The 20947-nt window shown below is 44.3% G+C and overlaps 1 protein-coding gene across 11 annotated transcripts in view; it reads right to left on the reverse strand.

The window, feature by feature from the left end:
- ICA1 (islet cell autoantigen 1) overlaps positions 1 to 20947 on the reverse strand; it is a 160156-nt gene that overhangs the window by 13231 nt on the left and 125978 nt on the right. For 10 of the 11 annotated variants that reach the window (XM_065938835.1, XM_065938838.1, XM_065938842.1 and 7 more), the window contains 5 exons: positions 19248 to 19345; positions 16956 to 17008; positions 14194 to 14256; positions 14051 to 14083; positions 898 to 1167 (listed from right to left, as the gene is read on the reverse strand). In XM_065938835.1, coding sequence (XP_065794907.1) covers positions 898 to 1167; positions 14051 to 14083; positions 14194 to 14256; positions 16956 to 17008; positions 19248 to 19345 — 517 coding nt within the window. The remainder of the gene's footprint in view (positions 1 to 897; positions 1168 to 14050; positions 14084 to 14193; positions 14257 to 16955; positions 17009 to 19247; positions 19346 to 20947) is intronic. The other variant, XM_065938844.1, reaches the window with a different exon arrangement.

The following is a 20947-nucleotide window of genomic DNA, read 5'->3' on the forward strand; positions in this document are numbered from 1 at the left end:
TAAACACACTGTTTATTAAGGAGATAACCTAAATTCATGGAAAAATCAAAACACTTTGAGAACTTCTGGACAGCGATTCCTGTCTTATAATTAAAACATGGAAAGAGCAAAAACGTGTTCAGATACTGAAACAGTTTCCTTCTCAAGGTCTGTTTGTTTAGAAACTCCAACTTAAAAATCTAACTTTCAACCTGAGTGTTAGTTTCTGCACTCGAAATCAATCTGCTCCGCACATCAATAACTCTGAACCAGCATGTGAGCTCTGGGGCAACTTGGACCCTTACCAAGGTGTCTCATCACTTTTGATCAGTGTGAAAGCTCTGTTTCAGTTGGGTTTCAGGCAGGACAGGAATGGCTGAGCTGAGGGCATACTCAGGCAAGGGGTGGGCCATGGTGGGAGAGGGGAAAAGCACGCAGAAAGCCCCATGTCTGTGGGAATATTGTCTCACGAGGATATGGGAGAACTCAGCTCAGGCACTGGCCAGGCAGGAATGGCCACGTGAATAGGCCACGACTGTGAAGGCACTCTGACCTCTCTAGGGTGCCATGAAAAAGTCTAAAATCAAAGTAAGACGGGAAGACTGAGGACCACCCCTCTAGCCTCTGATTAATAGGAAGTGTTAGTATGGAGAGAAAATTATGCAGAGAGGATTTTAAACCCTAATACAGATCTTAAGGCTAGAATGTGATTCTGAAGCTTCAGCTAATAAAAAAACAAAAACAAAACAAAAAATAAACAACACTGGATATAAGATAAAACTCAGAAAACACAAAAAAGAAGATAAAGAAAAATAGGTCTTTGGATTAAAAAACAAACAATATACCACCACCACCTCCCCACCTCAACTCCCCTCCCCCTCGACCCCGCCACCCCATTATAATCCCCGTGGTCCGTACCTTCCAGCGAGGCCTGTAGGTCTTTTATGTTTTGGTCTAGAAGCTGTGAAGGAAGGAATCCTGAGCCTGCCTGGGGCCTGGGGTCCGGCTCTCCCAGGGCCGCAGTGGGCGCTGGCTCCTTCAGCCGACCGTCTCCAAACACAGCGGCCCACTCTTTGCTGAACTCGCCCTCTTCCAGGGAGGAAGCGTTGAAGATTTCACTCAACAGCAGCAGGTCGTCTTTGTCAGCGCCTTCAAGTTCTGGGGTCCCTGCCATTGGGCCCAGGCAAGCTGATGGAAGTAACAGAGCACAAACACATCACTCCCACAGGCTTGGGTTCTAGGGAACAGATGCAGCAGGGGCTGGGCTGAGATAGACTAGCTAGATGTTTTTTAAAGAAGTTAATCAAAATATAAATTAACCCTATTATAACCTTTCAGAAATTTCCCACTGAAAGCAAGCAAGATCCTGTGGGGCCTTCCTGTTGACAGACACACCTCTCCCCCATGACCCCCAAGCCTCTTGCTTGTAAAAAAGCTTAAGCTTCCAAGGCCTTCCCAGAGCATCAAAGAGCAAATTTAACCAGAGAAGTAAAACACACACAAAAATGAAACAGAAACAAAGAACAATGAAACAAGACCCCGGGTTGGCCAAAAAGTTTGTTTGGGTTTTTCCATACTGTCTTACAGAAAAACCTGAACAACTTTTTGGTCAACCCAATCATAATAGCTTAGTCATAAAACAAAGTCAAGGACGTTTGGTTTCTCCTCAAGGGCTATCTAGACAATATCCTGAGCCATATCCTTGAGTTGTTTTGCAGATATTAAAACTCCCACCCAGTGGAGGAAGCTAACTTCGTGGTGACCACCAGCACATAGACAGGCTGGAACCAGATGATGACTGAGATTCCTGAAACATCACCCTGTTACCTCACCATCAGCCAGTCAGAGAACTGTACACAAGCTGATCAGGCACCCTGCAACCCACACCTCTTCCCTAAAACGGATCATGGAGTTTGGGCCTTTGAGCACGAGCTGCCTATCCTCCTCGCTTGGCCCTCCAATAAATGCTGTACTTTCCTTCACCACATCCAGTGTCAGTAAATTGGCTTTAGCGCAAGTGGGGCAAGCAGATCCTTGTTTAGTTCTTCCTCATTTCCTTTCCTTCACAGCATCAATAGAATTGCATTGAAATGGATGCATGGATGGATGGATATGTGCTCAGTCGTGTCCAACTCTTTGTGACCCCCTCGGCTGTAGCCCACTAGGCTTCTCTGTACATGGGATTTCCGAGGCAAGAATAATGGAGTGGGTTGCCATTTCCTCCTCCAGGGAATCTTCCCAACCCAGGGATCGAACCCACATCTTCTGTGTCTCCTGCGTGGCAGGTGGATTCTTTACCAGCTGAGCTATCAGGGAAACTCATATAGTTTCCATAAAAACTCTATAGAGCTTTGGTGTCTCCTTAAGATAAAAACAAATTTACTATCAATACATTTCTTGGATATGAAACAAAGCCAGGCATGAAGGCATGTTGGAGATCTTAGTTCTGGTTTCTGTAGCTTCCTGAATCTTCCCACAGAAGCCCTGCATCCACAACCGAAGCACCGTATGGGAGCCTGCCCTGCCGTCCGGCCTGCGGAGGGGTGCCTCATCACAGCCCAGACTGACCCAGCAGACAGGACGATCAGAGGCACCTGCAACCCACACCTCTTCTAACAGGGATCACGGACTTTGGGCCTTTTGAGCATGAACTGCCTATCCTCCTCGCTTGGCCCTGCAATAAAAGCTGTACTTTCCTTCACCACATCCTGTGTCAGTAAATTGGCTTTAGTGCCAAGTGGAGCTAGCAGGGGGGAGCAGAGGTGTCAGGAAGTCTAACAATGACCAAGAAAGACGTCCTCTTCCAGTCCCTCTGTGGCACCGCCACTGCGTAAAGCAAAGGAAGGGTGGGTCTGGTTTGCCTGAGGGCAGCAGCGGAAGGATGACAGGAAAACAGGGCAAAACACTAAAGGATGAGTTTCACAGGCCGAAGACACAGCCCTGAAGGGCTGGCTGGACCGGAGGAGTGAACGCGGGACCATCCTTTCCTCGCTGTGTGACTTGATTGAGCTCCTTACCCCCTCTGCGCCTCTGTTTTTTCATCTATAAAATTATAATGTTAATAATGTCCACTTTGGGATATCCTCAGGAAGATCAAAAGGAATCTTAAACCTCACTGCTGGTCTAGAAGAAAGACTTTAAAGAAGAGACTGATTCTTACCACATGAACACTAACAAAATACTAAATAGTGAGCACAGGTAAAGTGGAGGCGTTAATTATCACGCATCCTATAACCTGTCACTGAGTTTTCTACATAGTTTAAAAACTAAGAACTGATAGGTTTATTAACTCTGGCTTTGTTGTGATATCTAACTGCCACTTGGAAGTTATAAACATTTTTGTTGTAAGTCATGAAGAGAAGGAACAATCATGATTTATACTTTCTCTGAGCTAGATTTTAAATGCTAATACTGTCACAGTGAGATTAAGAGGTTTTCCTCAAATATATGAGATACTTTTTAAAAGTCTTCACTTATGAATTAAATAAAGCTCTTATCTCCGTTGGTTTTATTGGATCTATTTGCAACCACACTTTATAGAAAGATTGGGGAGATTTGGAGTGTGCTGAGCAGACTGTCTATACATGGCGGGTGTGGGGGGTGGAATACAGGCACTTTCGTATCACTGTGGTTTAAAAATAGTGGCGAAGAATCACCATATTTGGACAACTGTCTAATTTCAGCATTCTTCTGTTTGTGTTATCACAGAGGTTTGCACCAAGATCTAGCCTGTGGGTGTGGTGGTGAGAAGATGAGGAAGATGGCATTCTATTTACGCCGGCTTCCGAGCGGGTTCTGCGGTGACGGGGGCGCCCAGGAACCACCCGGGCCTGCTCGAGGTGGAAGGGCCGGCAGGAGAGGTGAGGCTGCTCCCCGCTGGGAGCGCAGGAAGGGGCCTTGGCTGTGGCAGGGCGTGTCGCCAACACTCATCTGGGCGTCTCTTCCCACTTCTCTCTTCAGTCTCTCTCAGCAGCACCCTTTTTACACACACTCACTTCGCAAAGCTCAGTAGTTCCTACTTTCGGTTGGACCTAATTGCCCAAACCTTTTCTCACGGTTTCCTTTCTGGCCTGTCTGAAACCAGATGATTGATGAGTCAAATCCCCTTTATTGGAACCAATTCAAGGCGATGTCTAGACCCTAGAGGAAGAGATGACTTCGAAGGAGCGCTCACAGTTGTGTATATTCCTCCCAAAGTCACTTTACAGCCCTCCACTGGGTCAGACCCGAGGGCAGCCTCCCCTGCTTTTATCTAGATGTCAATCCAGGGACAAGCGTGACCAGCATGAGCAACAGCAAATAATAAACTTGGAGAGCCTTTCGAAAATAACTACAGCCTGTGACCTAAAGGGGAAGGAAATCCAAAGAAGATATATATGTGTGTGTGTGTGTGTGTGTGTGTATAGTTATATGTATATATAACTATGTATATGAAACACATAGTTGTTTCATTTTGCTATATAGCAGAAACTAACACAACATTGTAAAGCAACTATTGTCCAATAAAAATAAAACAAAAACAAAAATAGCTATAGACTGGAAAAGCTCTACCTTTGTGTTTACTGTTAGTGTTGTGTGCAGTGGTATCTGGCGTAGCCCTCTGTGATTTTGCTAACTTAGCATCCCTTTCCTCCCCCTCTTTCCTTTCTCTCTGGGGAGACACCTTCTCCTCCTCATCCTGGTGAGACGCCACTTAAGATGCCTCACCACCTCATCCCAGGTGGACCCGTGACCTAGGCTCGCCAGAGTTCTTCGTTGCTCAGGCTCTGGTGACTGGCTCGGGCGTGGGCACCAGCCCGGGGCTTCCCTGAGTTTGGAATATGGAAGCCGGGAGGAAGCCGGGCTCTCTTTGGGATTCTAAGTTCTAGGGATGCAGAGTTGAGGTTCTCAGTGATGATGGAGCCAAACAGTGATGTAAACAGATTTAGGAGTTAGAAAGAGAATCCTGACAACACTCTTTAAGCCCCTGGATCCAGCTTTTCTTTTTTTTTCTTAAAAACTTTTTATTTTGTGCCAGGGTATAGCCAATTAATAATTCGATAGTTTTAGGTAAACGGTGAAGGGACTCAGCCATACATATACATGTATCCATTCTCCCCCAAACTTCCCTCCCAATCCAGGCAGATCCAGCCTTTCTTGAAGTCAATCCAGCACTGTGTATCCTCAGCTACATGGACCAATATCCATATAGTCTTCTATTTTCTTTTCCTATTAAAGCTAAACTGTTCAAAGAAGAATTTGTTACTTCCAACTAAATGATTCCTGACTAATAATCTATCCTATACAACACAAATTTAGTGACTAAATGAAAAAAGGACCCATGGCGGGGGGGGGGGGTGTTGTTGTGCAGAACTGGTTTTGAATAGAGGTCTTCAATTGAAAGGGGGCTTCCCTGGTGTTTCAGCTGATAAAGAACCCGGCTGCCAATGCCGTAGATATAAGAGACTAGTGTTCAGTCCCTGGGTCGGGAAGATTCCCTGGAAAAGGGCATGGCAAGCCACTCCAACATTCTTGCCTGGGAAATCCCATGGACAGAGGAGCCTGGAGGGTCTGTGGGGTCGCAAAGAGCCAGACATGACTCGGTATGCACATACACAGGCACATACACACAACCATTGAAAGTGGCCTATTGCTTAATGTCCTGGTTATTTCACAGTCAGAGCAGGCTGGACTGCGGCTATTTTCTCTTTGAAGAAAACTTGTTAGCTGAAAGCAATGAAACTGACACTGACTTGAACCAGAAAGCAGGGAAACCTCCCAATTATAGCCCTGATAATTAAGATGCTTCAAATGACTCTACATCACTTGTAAGAAAAACATAATTACCAACAGAAAAGTTCAGGTTTAGGTCTGTAACCAGACAAGTCAAGACTTGAAAAATAACACTAGTCAGTCGGCTCTTAAGAATCATGCTATCATTTTCTTTGGAAATAATTCAACTCAACTGTGAGAAAACGAGAGCAAAGCTAGATACGATAAGAAGCCGGTGAGAGCTACAGCTGGAGTCAGGGCTTCCACCCCTGCAGACAAGCAAGTACCAATCCTGGCTTTCTGAGCCCCATCCTGTCTCTGTTTTTTTTTTTTTTTTTAAATGATTTTATTTATTTATTTTTGGCTTGGTCTTCATTGCTACACGGGTTTTTCCCTAGCTGTGGCAAGCGGGGGCTAATCTCTAGTTGCAATGCACAGGCTTCTCACTGGAGTAGTTTCTCTTGCTGTAGCACAGACTCTAGACCTGTGGGCTCAGAACTTGTGCCTCCTGGGCTCGAGAGTGCAGGCTGAGTAGTTGCGATGCACGGGCTGAGCTGCTCTGCGGCATGTGGGATTCTCCTGGGCCAGGAATCGAACCTGTGTCTGCTGCACTGGCAGGTGGATTCTTTACCACTGAGCCACAAAGGAAGCCCCCTGCCTTTGTCTTAAAGAATGAACAAAGGTGACGGAGATCGCAGGTGCCAAGTCCACAGAGGGGCCTCCAAGCCCCCTTCATGCCCTTGCTAGTTCCTCAAGTCTCCAGGTTTACTTTCCTAGCAGTCACCCAATCACAGACATGACTACAAACGTAAAGGCCAACACTTTATGTGACATACTCCAATGCTGACTGCTTGCCCTCCAGATCTATGACCCCTCAGGCACCCCTCTTCCCTTGCTGCATTAGCCCCCGCTGTACTCTCCCCGTGTTGGGAAGCCTGCTCCACCCCCCAGCATTATTCCACCTCTAGCATCTGTAATCATTCATCCTCCAAGGCTTCTCCCGGGCCTCAAGTCTGTGCACCCTCCAATGTCAGTCTTCACTTGATACTGCAGTTCCTGCAGCCTCCCCCAACACCTCCGTGGTAGCTCAGATGGTAAAGAATCTGCCTGCAATGCAGGAGACCTGGGTTCAACCCCTGGATCAGGGAGATCCCTGGAGAAGGAAATGGCAACCACTCCAGTATTCTTGCCTGGAGAATTCTATGGATAGAGGAGCCTGGCGGGCTATAAGTCCATGGGATTGCAAAGAGTCGGACATGACTGAGCAACTAACACTTCCACTTTCACTTTTTTACCCAATGCATCCTGTCGAGTCACTGTTCAAGTTTCTTCTTCCTTCTACAGCCAGCCATGCTACTTTGTCAGCACTCTTTCTGGGTCTATCTGTAATCAAGTTCCTGGCCCTGCTCTACACTAAAGTGGCCCTCTTGGAGGTTAACAGTGAGATCCTCATGGCGGGTTCCAAGCCCCTACTCTGAGGCTGCTTTGGTCTCTTCAGAACTCTGCACTACTGCCCACCCTGGAAATGCTGTCTGTCGTCTCCTGGGGTCCCAGGAAGTGGCTCTCTTGGATGTCCTCCTGTCTTCTTGACGATACTTTCCCTGACGCCTCCTCCGACTCTGGTTGCCCTTGAGACTTCCTCCTAAGCCATCACCTCTCTCTTCCCTACGTTCTCTACATAGAAGATCTTATGTGTTCTCCTGGTTCCAGTGTCACCTGGGAACAGTCTCAAACCCCTGTCTCCAATTCCAAATGCTTTCCTGAAACTCTGATGACAAATTCCAGCCTGGAGGCCCTTTGGGACTGGCCCACTGCTGAGCCTGCTGGCATTCCATAAAAGACACTCTCCCGTTGTATGTGTATGTGTGTGTGTGCACACTCAGTTCTTCAGTCGTGTCTGACTCTTTGTGACCCTGTGGACCATAGCCTGCCAGGCTCCTCTGTCCATGGGATTCTTCAGGCAAGAATACTGGACTGGGTTGCCATGCCCTCCTCCAGGGGATCTTCCTGATCCAGGGATCAAACCTGGGCCTCTTGTGTCTCCTGCATTAACAGGCAGGTTCTTTACCACCAGCGCCACTTGAGAAGCCCCTCTTGCTGTATACGTTTGCTTAATTCAGCTGTGAGGTTATTACTCCCTTCCTCAAATAACATCCATGGCCCCCTCTGCTTCCTGAGTGAAGTGATGCCCCTCATCGTGGGCTCAGGACCTCTGCAGTCAAGCTCTAAGGTAGCCCTTTCCAGAGCTCACCAACACTGCCTTCAGGGAAGCCTATGGTTCGACAACACTCTTCTGCCTGCCATTCCTCACACATGCTCCCCCATCTTCCCATCTAGGAACCTGCTGTTTTCCCAGTGAAATGCCCAAAGGGAAGAGTCATACTCAACTGAAAGGATCTTATAAATCATCTCCTGAAACTCATTTTATAGATGAGGAAAGAGAGACCCAGGCTAGATGACCTCAAGGTCATCTAATTTATTAGTTATGGATTATCTGGCTGGGGACCCCTGGCGCACAGGTCAAGATGTTTTCTCAGTGCTGCACACTTCAGAGCCTTTTAAGGACCCCAAATATAAGCAAATATTTAAATTTTCATAAAGTCTGTAGGGTTTCTAAGGTTATATAGCTCCACTGGCTGCTAGGCAAAATTCTTGGCTGCAGGCATCATGGCAGAATGGCCAAGATGACAGACCCTCTCATCATATTTGCCTTGCTCTGCCCAAGGCTTCAAAAATCAAACCCTATGTCTCTGGGAAAGCATTCCTGAGGAACACTGATTCTAAGCCAGTGAGTTTTCAATGAGTGAAAACACATTCAGAGGAAGCGCTTGTGTTCCGACTGTGGGTGATAGAAAACTAAGGTGGGGAAGGGGTGACAGCCCATTCAGGTGACATTTCTGAAATCATGCCGGGTTTCATGACCTCAGCAGAAATGAGGAGCACGGAAGATGGACACGTAAGAGCGCAGACCCAAAATGAGAGCACAGGAAAGCAAACAGATAAATGTCACGCAGCTCCCTTCATCTGTGTGTGAAACAGGAAGGCGCTCGGGTTTGCTCCCTGCTCCCCGCTCTCAATGTTATGACTAATTGTAAAGGCCTCACGCTTGAAACACACATGAAAAACCCCAAACACCAACACGATCCTCACATCACCCAGAAGACAGCACGGGACAAAGATGGGTAGGAAACCACCTTAGAAAACTAACAAGAAAAATAAGTCTTCCTTATAAAAGGCTCTGGGAAGAAACTGCACTTGCTTAGAATTCAAGAATACTTCTAAAATCTCCCTTCTGGTGAAAAAAGACATGGATAATAATAGCAGATGGAGGAAAATCCACTGCACCCACTCTCTGAAACACAAACACCCACAAACACACACATGCCAAACAAAAAATAAAACAAAAAATTCCTCCTCCACGAGTGAAAACAAACAAAAAAAAACCCCAACAATGCTAGACCCTGAGTAGGCACTCAGAAATACTTTTTCATGATCCCCAAGTCTGGTCCTCCATTGTAAAATTAGAATTTAACAAGCAAGCAATCTTACTAGAAAACTTGATACCTGGACCATGGGTAAATCTACACGGAACACTCTAGACTATAAGGTGATCAATTAAGAACAGTACTTGGTTTTAAAAGTGCACCATTAGCTCATGAAAGGAAGCAACCCAGCAGTTTTCTCCCTAGGACACTGAGGAAGACAAGGAGAAGGGAAAGTTTATGAGAAAAGACAAGGAGTTTAGTATTTGCCACATAGCTGTGAGGAAGCAGTCAGATCCCTAGTCAGCTACACATACATGGGTAAGTATAGGAGGGGCTTCCCAGGAAGCTCAGCTGGTAAACAATTTGCCTGCCAATGCTGGGGACACAAGAGAGTCAGGTTTGATTCCTGGGTCAAGAAGATCTCCTGAAGGAGGAGATGGCAACCCACTCTAGTATTCTTTCTGGAACATCAGAGGAGCCTGGCGGGCCACAGCACACGGGGTCACAAAGAGTCGGACGCAACTGGTGCACGTGCGCACAGGCGCGCACACACACATGCACACACGCACAGAGGAGACCCTTCTGAATGACTGGGAAAGACCTGGGGCAGCGACAGAAACACGTGTTACTGATTCAAGCTACAGCTTCTCATCTAGACCTGTAAGCTACTGAGTGAGGGTCTCAGTCATTCTGAAGTTTGGCCAGAATTCAGAATAGCAAGTCTGTATAGAAACCAAGCAAGCAGCCCAAGACATTTTAACTATAATATGAACAATTAAAAAATTCTAAAATTCATTCAGTCAGTCCCATTTGACAGCAGGATCTTTTGGATGAAACCAAGTTAGCAGACTTAGGTGAGCTGAGCTGATGGAACTCTCTTCTGCTTTATGCCACCACTTTCTGTTCAGTTATCTGAGAGTTATTTTTCTTGGCCCAACTTTGAGGAACACAAGATCTCTACCTGTTATAACCCATGAATTGAGGCTAAGGATCGTCACATGTGGTCACAAGGTGATTTCAGAGCCACTTCCAAGTATTTCAAAATGTAACTCAGTTTCTTCTTCACTTGAAATGTTTGTATAAACTGGCCAAATATTGGTTTTCCATTACATTATCTATTTGTTGTTGTTCAGTCATTAACTTGTGTCCGACTCTTTGCAACCCCGTGAACTGCAGCATGCCAGGCTTTTCTGTCCTTCACCATCTCCTGGAGTTCGTTCAAACTCATGTCCACTGGGTCAGTGATGCCATCCAGCCATCTCATCCTCTGTCATCCCCTTCTCCTCCTGCCCTCAATCTCTCCCAGCACCAGGGTCTTTTCAAATGAGTCAGCTCTTCGCATCAGGTGGCCAAAGTATTGGAGCTTCAGCCTCAGCATCAGTCCTTAGAGTGAATATACAGAGTTGATTTCCTTCAGGATTGACTGGTTTGATCTTCTTGCAGTCCAAGGGATTCTCAAGTCTTCTCCAGCACCACAATTTATCAATTCTTTGGTGCTCAGCCTTCTCTATGGTCCAACTCTCACATCCATACATGACCACTGAAAAAACCACAGCTTTGACTAATGGACCTTTGTTGCTAAATTGATATCTCTGCTTTTTAAAATGCTGTCTAGATTTGTCATAGCTTTTCTTCCAAGGAGCAAGCATCTTCTAATTTCATTATCTATTTAGTAGGAGAAAACACATTTCACTATGACACTGAGTCAGAGTGATTTTCTGGGCCATGATTCCTGAAGAATTGTGTCCTTGCTGTTGTCAGAAGTGGTCTGCTCTCTGACAACATCGTACCAGGACTGACTTGTTGAACAGAATCACCACTGAGAGTGAACAGGCCCTCATGCAACAGGGCGCTTGAGCTTACAGCCCTATTGCCAGTCCTGTAAAGTCAGCCTTCCCTGGATTAAGCTCTTTTTAACTCTTGATTATTTAATGTCTTACATACTACAACCAGCATTTTAAATCGGGATTTGGCCCTTCTGGCAGTTTTCCGAAGGGCACACATTTGGAAGTCAACTAATTAAGAGTGTTCTCTTCTTCCATCACCTCAAGTTCTCTGTACACTGAGAGAATATTTTTATACTTGCGGCTGTGGTAATTTTTAAGCTGATGCTACCCCGGGGGCTGCAGATGCAGAAGAGGCAGATAGAGGGAAAGAATGGCTTGTGACTCAAGGAGAGCTTTGTGGGCTGGCAGTGATACAGGGAAAGGAGAAATTATGTCAAACTGCATTTAACCAAGAAAATTTGTAAATACATTTTTCTGCCTGAAAATGAGTACACAGTTTGAGGAAGAGCATGTTCATCTCTTTATCTTCAGAATTAAATTGAGTGCTCAAAAAAAAGTCTATGAGCTGCAATTCGATGAAACAAAGATTGTACCTAAAAACCAATGAGGTGTGGAAGTTGTTTTAAATAAGGAGAAAGATAGCAATCTTATTCCAATGAATCTTGGCCCATGAGATGGAAGAAGCTCATGACTGTATCTTGGGCAGGAGCATTTCTGACTAAATTCTGAGAAGAAATGCATGACTACTGGGTTAGCCATGTACTACTATGACCAAGTTAAAAAAAAAAAAATCAAAATCCAAAAGCAAGAATTTTTTTTCGTAAGAAGTGGGGAAACATGAGACTGTGGACTCAAATGTGCTTGTGTTTGTGGAAAGAAACATTGGAGGGATGAAAGAGGGGAGGGAGTGTTGGAACAGATAGGAGTGTAGGCAGCAGTAATGTGGGTGAGAGGTTTGTTTTTTTTCCTGTATACATTTTTATTATCATTTTGTTTTTTGCACTAATGTGAACACACCACCTACTCAAAAATTATGCTTATTAAAATAATGAAATTAAGTAGGAGATAATAAAAACAAAGGACAAGCTATATAAACAAGAGGTTGGGAACAAGAGAAATCATATTCCTGTCAAAATAAGTTGAAGCTTATGTATGAATAATCTGTTAACTGTTAAGACTTGCTAAAGCTAGGTTGTAGGCACCTATTACTTGTTACATTATTATCTTTATCTCAGTTTGTAAGACTGAACTATTTCCTCCTCCAAAAATTAATTTGTTTGAAAACACCCTTATTTCATCAAAATTCTATCCTTAGGCCAAGGGAGAAATGATTTTATGAAAATATAGGCAATGTAATGGCAATCTGCATTATTACTTGCTTTTTTACTTTCATAATCTTATGTGATTTCAGCATTCACAAATAAGTAGACATTCTGATAAAATACACATGGACATTCATGAAATATTGCACAGTGGAATGAAAAATTAATAAGGAAAGCAGGTTTCTGCCCTCAAGTTTATATTCCTTAGCCCTGGAAACTTTTTTTCAATCCCTGGAAACTTAAATGCTAGAGTTGTGTTGCCTTTCCAATTTTGAAAAAAACTTTAACCAATGTCCTCTGTTTCCCAGACTCTCTCCTCTCACATTCTGGGAACTAAATCCAAATCAAGCAAAGACTGGGTAGAGAAAATCCTCGGCCCTAGGTAACTAGGGCCGACAGGATATCTTGGCCCACTTCTAGTCCTGAAAGAAACCTGTGAGTCCAGGGTAGACTGTGTGCCAATCACCTGGGGCAAGAGATATTCCAGAATTTGGATGACAATCTCAGGGATATTTTTGACCAATGGTAAATCACTAGGAGGAGACTCTTGGTAGGATGAAAAGCAAATGCAATGAGCAAGCTGAAAACACTCAATTTCTTGGGATCACTTAAAACTAGGCAAGTCTCATCCAGACCCACAGTTCTGGAACCTCCTGTGAGGGGCTACTCAGTAAATGACTTTTAGGTCTGGTGAACTTGGATGTGGGACCTAGCCAACAAACTTTCCCTCTGCATTTAACTAAGGTTCAATGAAGATAAGCACTGTGCATTGGCATGGCAATATTTCTTTTTATTTTTTTTCATAATTAGATTTTTTTTCTTTTTGAAAATTATATAAACTCATAATTTATAATCTATTTGTTTATTTTTGGCCATGCCATGTGCTGCATGTGGGGGTCTTAGTTCCCCAGCCAGGGATTGAACCCATGACCCCTACAGTGGAAGCTCAGAGTCTTAACCACTGACTGTCAGGGAAGACCCAGCAGGGCAACATTTCTAGTCCTACATCTCAACTGCTTACCACTTAGACAGTGTCCCTGTGTCAGAGATCATGAAAGACCCTTTGCATACTTGATCTTCGAACCCGACAGTAACCCAGCAAGACTGTTGCTACTGGTTCCAATTTACAAATGAGAATAACTGAGGCTAAAAGAGTTTAAGGATGAAGCAAGTTACTTGAGGCCATAGAGATTATTTATAAGGGAACCATATTCAAAAGTCAAGTCTGTCTGATTCTGAAAGCCATGTTTTTTCTACTCCCGCATACAATCTCTGACATAGCACCTTTTAGCTTTAATGGTTTGAATATTATAATGATGACACATCTGCCCATACTGTTTGTGCATGAGCATATTTAAAGTCACGAGGGCTTCCCTTGTGGTTCAGATGGTAAGGAATCTCCCTCCAATGCAGGAGACCTGGGTTTGATCCCTGGGTCAGGAAGATCCCCTGGAGAAGGGAATGACAACCCACTCCAGTATTCTTGCCTGGAGAATCCATGGACAGAGGAGCCTGGTGGGCTACTATTCATGGGGTGCAAAGAGTTAGACACAACTGAGCAACTTTCACTTTACTTCACTTCATAAAGACAAATGGCAGTTACCTAAAAACAATTGCTTGGGAATGCAAAGCTATTCAAAAGATAAAAATTGCATTTGCCTGCGTGTAACCACAGTATTTAAAATATTAAACAAATTGTAACCCCAAAGAAATGCATAAATCTTACCACCTTCCTCGGGTTTAATGTCTAAAAGTTCATCTACAGGTTCATTAGAGGAGAAGAAAGAAAAGAAAATTATGTTAGTTTCATTTTGTAGGGACTTTGAGTCAAATTACTAAAATTGAGTTGTTTTCCTTAATCTGGATTACCTGAGCATGCATTATGTGTAGAGCTTTTGTCTAAGGCAGATAAAACACTTTTCCTATCTTCGGCTGTAAATAAAACACACGCATTTGGTTATCACCACTTCAGAAAGCTGTGCGAGTTCATATACTAATGTGCTATAAGGTAAGCACATGCTTCAGGAACGAATGTATCTGAAAACTCACTCAGGCAGGAGCAGGGGTCCTCAGATGACATTTTAGTCAAGCAACTGGCTCTCAATGAATGCTGAGTTAACTGCCCTGAATCCTTGCTTTGTTTGGTAGAAAAACTATATGCCACTGATCTGACAATTCTCCTTCCAGGGACACATGTGTGACTTAAGTACCCAACGATAAGCTGCTGGGGCTAATGAACCTCAGTCACATGGGCCGGGCTAAAATAAAAGGGCAGATTACTGGGTGAAAGAAGCCAACCTGTAAAGGCTACACAGCAAGATTCCAACTATGACATTCTGGGAAAAGCAAAACAACGGCGACAGTGAAAAGATCAGCGGTTGCTAGAGTTTGGGGGAGGGGAAGACGAATAGGTGAAGTCACAGGGGATTTTTAGGACAGTGAAACCACTCTGTATGATACTGTAACAATGGGTATGTGCCATTATACATTTGTGAACACCTACAGACTGTACAACATCTAATGTAAACTACGGAATCTGAGTAATAATGATATGTCAATGTTGGTTCATTGATTATTTACCCTGGTGGGGGATGTTGCTAATAGAGGTGTCTATACATGCGTGGGGGCAAGGAACATGTAGGAATTCTTTGTGCCTTCTGCCCAATAAAGTGTGTGTGTGTGTGTGTGTGTGTACACAACAGCATAGCCTTAAAACTTGGTTTGCTCATATGTACATTAGACTTTCTACAAGTCCCAGAATAAAAGACAGATGGCATTTCTTTCTAATGGATTCCATTCTATGTATCTATAAAACAGGGTAATCAACAGGTACAATCTAAAAATATTATGCAACTACCACAGACAAGTGAACATACTGCACAAAGAGAAAACTTCATCCCCCTGTGTTGTCACATGTTATATAAATGCCTTGAATACAAACATAATAAACTGGAATTTACATGTTTCCACAAAAGTAACATTTTCCTGTTCAACTGCTTATGATTCCCACAGGATTCAGGCTATTGGCCTTGAATGATCCTGAGGTCGGTGGGTGTGGATCAATACTGTTCAGAGAACTCGTACATGGCTAGCCTGCCTCTCTGCCTTCTTCTGCCACTTCCTCCCCGCCTCCCTCATGCTTTAGGACCTTGTTTCTCTGACCTTCTCATGGTTCTCCCTGGCTCACAGTCTTCATGCAGGCTGTTTCTTCTGCTTTGATAGGTCTTACAATAGCCTTGACTGAGCTAATTCCCTGATGCCCTCAAACAGTTGAGGGCTCCCAATCACAAATACCTGTAAACAGCCCTTGTAGCGCTCACCCAAGTTGGGGTTACCCAGTAACTTGTGCAATAGTTCGCCCTATGTTGGAAGGATCTACCACTGAACACCCAGAGCCCCGAGCTGTGCCCACCACAGATAAACATGTGCTGAACAAATGAAGAAAGATGTGAATAAGGGAAGGCAAACAAGTATGAAAGGATGACAGGAAGTCAAGCTGTGGAGGCAGAAAGGTGACAGCTTATTTTTCCTGTTCAAAGACAGATGGAAGAAAAGCGAACGAAGCAGTAAAATGGGAGAAGAAGAAGAATAAAGCAGGTGAAGTGGTTGGAAAAGTAGGAAGAAAGATGGAAGGAAGACAAAGCCTGGGGAAAAGGATGGAAGGGAGGGGTGTTCCAGGGTGTACTCTGCCTGTCGGGTCTCCAGGAGACGACGGAGCAGAGTGGAGGTGGGCATGTCCTGGGAGGGCCGGGCTGAACAGGCGTTTGAGGTCCTTTCGGATCCTTCACAGTATGTAAGACTGTTCCCTTCATCTCCAAGGATTCGAGTCCAGTGAGAGCCTCGGTTTTCCATCCCGTGAGCTCCATCACACTTAACCCTACCCTGTGCTCCTTAGGGGAGAACTGCCCATGAAAGAGCGGGCTGCAAGGGCAGGAGGCGGGGTTGCTGGCAAGCCCTCCACAGCACAGCATCTGGGTCACAAGCGCTGTGATCCCTCAGGATCAGAGGAGGGTCAGCATGCCCCAGGAACCTGGTGTCACTCAGTGAGGAGGAGCCTGGAGGGCTACAGTCCATGGGGTCCCAAAGAGTGGGACAGGGCTGAGCGACTAACACTTTACTTTCACACTTCACTAGTACAGAGCAGGCCCAGGAACCCCCCGGAAGAGCAGAATCTGAACCCTCCCATCGGATTCCCAACAATGAGCAGCACCCAGCCCATGACACAGCAGAAATCAAACCCCCCAATATCACCACGTGACCTCATCACAACCATCTCCACGGCCCAAACGTCAGTTACAGCTCGTAGTGGTAACGCAGCAATGCTATCACCTGTTGTAAAGCAAACAGCTCTCTGCCGAGTCTCAATTGTAATGCCCCCCAACAGGCTGCTGCTGAAATGACTAATGATGGCTGTTTTTTCGTTCAAAATACACAGCCTCTATCCATAATACTCTGGGGTCAGCAGCACTGATATTTGAACTTTAGACTCTTAAGAAGCAAAGTAAATACATAATTTTTTCAGTTGGAAATAAAAAGGTCTAGAAGGAGTTTGACAAGAGAAGAAAATGGGTTGGCTATAGTGCAGTAGTATTTCAGAAGCAATTCTGAAAAAAAAAAAAGTCGAAACTTACTCTTAAAACTAGAGGATTCCTTGTGCTGGTTTTCATCCTCTAGTGAAATTAACCTTAAAATTAAAAAACAAAGTTCAGTAACGTTGTTCTGAAAACGTCATACGTATGACAGAGTCAGATCTTCTGTACAATATCTATTACTATACTTACACACACATAAAATATGAACATATAGCCATTTACATGCTATACATTTTTGGAAGAAGAAATAAACTTGCTGACTTTCTCCTGTCCTGGTGTTTAATAATATCTTAACATCTGGATTTGGTTTCATGCTAAGGCACATATTTCGTAAACATCTAAGTCGGTATTTAGGTACAACAAAGATGGATACTTACCATCATTTTTAAAAACACAGTTAAAAAACTGATGGACAAGTGAGTGTTTATTCTGATTCTGTAGTTACAGAAGAGGACATCTTAGGAGTTTAGCTAAATTACTGTACATAAGGCTAAAGCAGGGTCACTCTGAAATTCACAAGACTGTCACCTACCCGACTCTCACTGTTCATGGGGAGGGTCACGGCAGGGACACTTCACTGTCCTGAGATCCAGCGGTGCCTCTGAACCTCCCTCCTAGCACGAGGCTCACTTTACATACCATTTCTGAACAAAATTCTTATGAAATTTTCAATGTCATTAAAAATAGTTACTGGGTTATACTTCTTGAGCTTTAAAGAGGAAGTACTAAAATAATGAAGAAATATGAAATTAATTAAAACTAATCCACACCATCCTGGGTGGTTCTTCCTCTCTGAGTAAAAGTTAACGCTTTATTTTGATCGCAGTAACACAAGGTGAAAAGAAGGCACCAGAACTCACTGCAGGCCCCGCCCCTTACCACACGGGGGCTGTGGGCAGACCTTTAACCTCTCTGAGCTCGCTTCCATCATTAACACAACAGGGAGAAGCCTACCCTGATCACATGGAGGGGCATCATGAGAACGAGCTGAGGTGACGTGAAGAAAACACCTGGCATTGTGTTTAGTATACAGTAGGTGTTCACTAAACGGCGGTTGGGTTGCCATCGTGTGTGAGTCGCTCAGTCCCGTCAGATTCTTTGTGACCCGATGGCCCATAGCCTGTCAGGCTCCTCTGTTCATAGAATTTTCCAGGTAAGAATACTGGAGTGGACTGCTATTCCTTTCTCCAGGGAATCTTCCCGACCCAGTAATCAAACCCAGGTCACCTGCATTGCAGGCAGATTCTTTACCATCTGAGCCACCAGGTAAGCCCAGCTTACCATTACTACTGGTAATAGGTTAAACGGCTTCCACCTAAAAGAGCCAACTGTACTAGATTCAGACCACATTCTATAGTTGTTCCTGCAATAAAAAATTGCCTTTGTTTTGCAAAAAAGACATTTTCTCATACTTGCTTTAAAATTACAGAGGGCCACTATAGGCAGCAAATATTTCTGCTGGACAAAAAAGATCTACCTGAACTTATTTTGAAACCCAGTAGAAATGTAAGCCTGTTTTACCACAAGATTGTCATCTAAACTTTTTTGTGTGGACAAGGAAGAGTGAATGGAGGTCAGGCGAACTACTTTGCCTTCGCAGGTCAGCCCGTTCTCATGGGCTATGTCATCTAACCAGAAAAAGCATAGGTTCACACTGAAACCTCCTCCTTGCTGTATGAGGTTAGGAATTATACACCATGTATGAGGAAAAGTTCATCTTTAAAAAGTATTTAAAATGACTTGAGGCACCTTCTCTATAAAGAGGCAAGAAGTCAAGATGGAGAGTCCCTTCTTACCCTCAAAGCTGCTCTCTGCTTCACAGAAGAGAAAATGGAAGGTCTGTATGTAGAAAACAAAACATCAAAACCCAACACTTGTGTAGGAGAGCCCCAGAGGGCTACACGTGTTGTGAAGCAAGTTCATGGGTTATTTCCTCCTGTGAGTGAGAAGCCGGGGATTTCCCATCTAGGACAGGCCCTCAAAACTGATGGTGATGAAGGAACAGACAGGGTCCAGGCACCCCAGAGAGTGAGAGCCTGGGGCTCAGGCCACGGGCCCCGGGCACGGCTGCCTCTTTGGCCCCAGTCAAGTCCTCTCAAGCCTCCCTGCCTAAAGACCCCAGTATGGGTCTCTTACCGGGACACGTGAGTCCCTGCCTAGAGGAATATGTGTGGGGAGGAGTCTGGTCTCTGTTTTAGTTCATCTACTCTGAGAACTGAGGAAAGAAAGCCATCACCCTGTGCCAGAGACCCCAGCAGACACGGCCAGGGAGGGAGGCGAGGCCTTACCTGTGGGAAGGAAGGTTTGCCCGGTGAAGGGGTGGTTACTTACTGACTTGGCTCCTCCGCCACGGCCTCTGCACTTTCCTGCTGGGCGATCCTCTTCTTTTCTTCTTTCTCCACCAGTTTTCTCATAGGGTCTTGTAAGCTCTTGATTGTGATAACGGGAAAGAAAACAAAAGCAAAAGAAACATCAGTTAAAAACTCAACTGCCACTGGACCCAGTCATCAAACCTTGAATGAGACGTTTAGGGAGGTAACCTTGAACCAATGAAGTCAACAGCAATGAAATGTTATGTTCTCGGACCCATCCAAGAAATATGAGCTTGTAAAGGAGAGTTGTTTTGTCACCAGATTTATGTTTTCCCTTTTGTGATAAGTTATTCAAAAGAAGGCATTTTGGCAATTGCTAACTTTATTTTCCATCTTTAACATGCAGCTAAGATAAACACTCTGTTCTGTCTGCAGCCCACACACTGACAGAACAGAAGTTTGCTCTCCCTCAAAGATGAGACAATTTTATTTTTAATTTTGTTTGCTATTTTGCAATCTAAAGTAGCTTATTTTTGAAAAACAAAGAGCAAACAAACTCCCCCCACTTTTTTTAAAACCCAAAATAGTGGCTTAACATATTCTGACAAGTTAATTCCCACAAGTGGACAGAGAGGGTGCATCTAAATCTTCATAGATTAAGAACGGGTGAGAGTCTTATTTTGGCAAATAATTTATTTGCGTGACTGTTCTTAAAGTTTATTAAATATTTAAGGAAAAGTTTTGTTTTGTCTTTTTCTTAAAAAAAGCAAGTGCCTAGGAACTGTACACCAGTGACAAAGCAAAACATTCCTGTTAACAACTGAATAGTTAGTTACACAAAAGATCTCTATTTCTGCCCTTAATTATAATTCAAACACAAAAGAAGTATCTCAAGATACTTATCCTGCTTCTATTCTTATAACTATTAAAGTCCAAGTCCTCATCCTTTGGGTTTTCACCTCTCTGTTCCCATCTTCCTCCTTCTCATCCTTCACTTTTCTAGTATGGCACACACACAGAGGAGGCAATTACTTCTCATTCACCAGTGGGTGACCAGAGGGCTGGGTGAAGATGGTTTGAAGGCTGAGTCTCAGCAGAGCAGAGCTGGGATTGATTTTGGAGTCTGCTATGGACTTCCCTGGTGGCTCAGATGGTAAAGAATCTGCCTGCAATGCAGGAGACCCAGGTTTGATCCCCGGGTTGGGAAGATCCCCTGGAGAGGGAGTGGCAACCCACTCCAGTACTCTTGCCTAGAGAATCCCATGGAAAAGAAACCTGGTGGGCTCTAGTCCACAGGTTGCAAAGAGGCAGACACGACTGAGCGACTAACACTTCCACTTTTCATGGACATCAGATGGATGCTGGTGTCACCCCTCCTGCCAGAATAGTTTTCCTATTGTGCCCAGGTCATCATGTTACTCTTTTTCTCACAAACCCATTTTGTAATTTCTTATTTCTTACCATTTTTAAACTTCTCTGACCAAGTTTTAAGATCTTCTAAAATGTGTTCCCACCCTACTCTTCCAAATGCCTTCCCCTCAACCGCAAGAGACTTTCCATTCAATTAGGCTTTTCTCCTCCTGGTCTCCTGTGTGCAAGTTGCTCTCTTCCTATCTTTGCTCATTCTGTTGCTTTAACCTAAAAAGCTCTTTATTTTCGTTGTTGTTGTTTAGTCGATAAGTTGTGTATGACTCTTTGTGACCTCATGGACTGGCTCCT

The sequence above is a fragment of the Muntiacus reevesi genome, chromosome 6 (assembly GCF_963930625.1).
Source record: "Muntiacus reevesi chromosome 6, mMunRee1.1, whole genome shotgun sequence".
In the NCBI taxonomy this organism is placed as follows: Eukaryota; Metazoa; Chordata; class Mammalia; order Artiodactyla; family Cervidae; genus Muntiacus; species Muntiacus reevesi.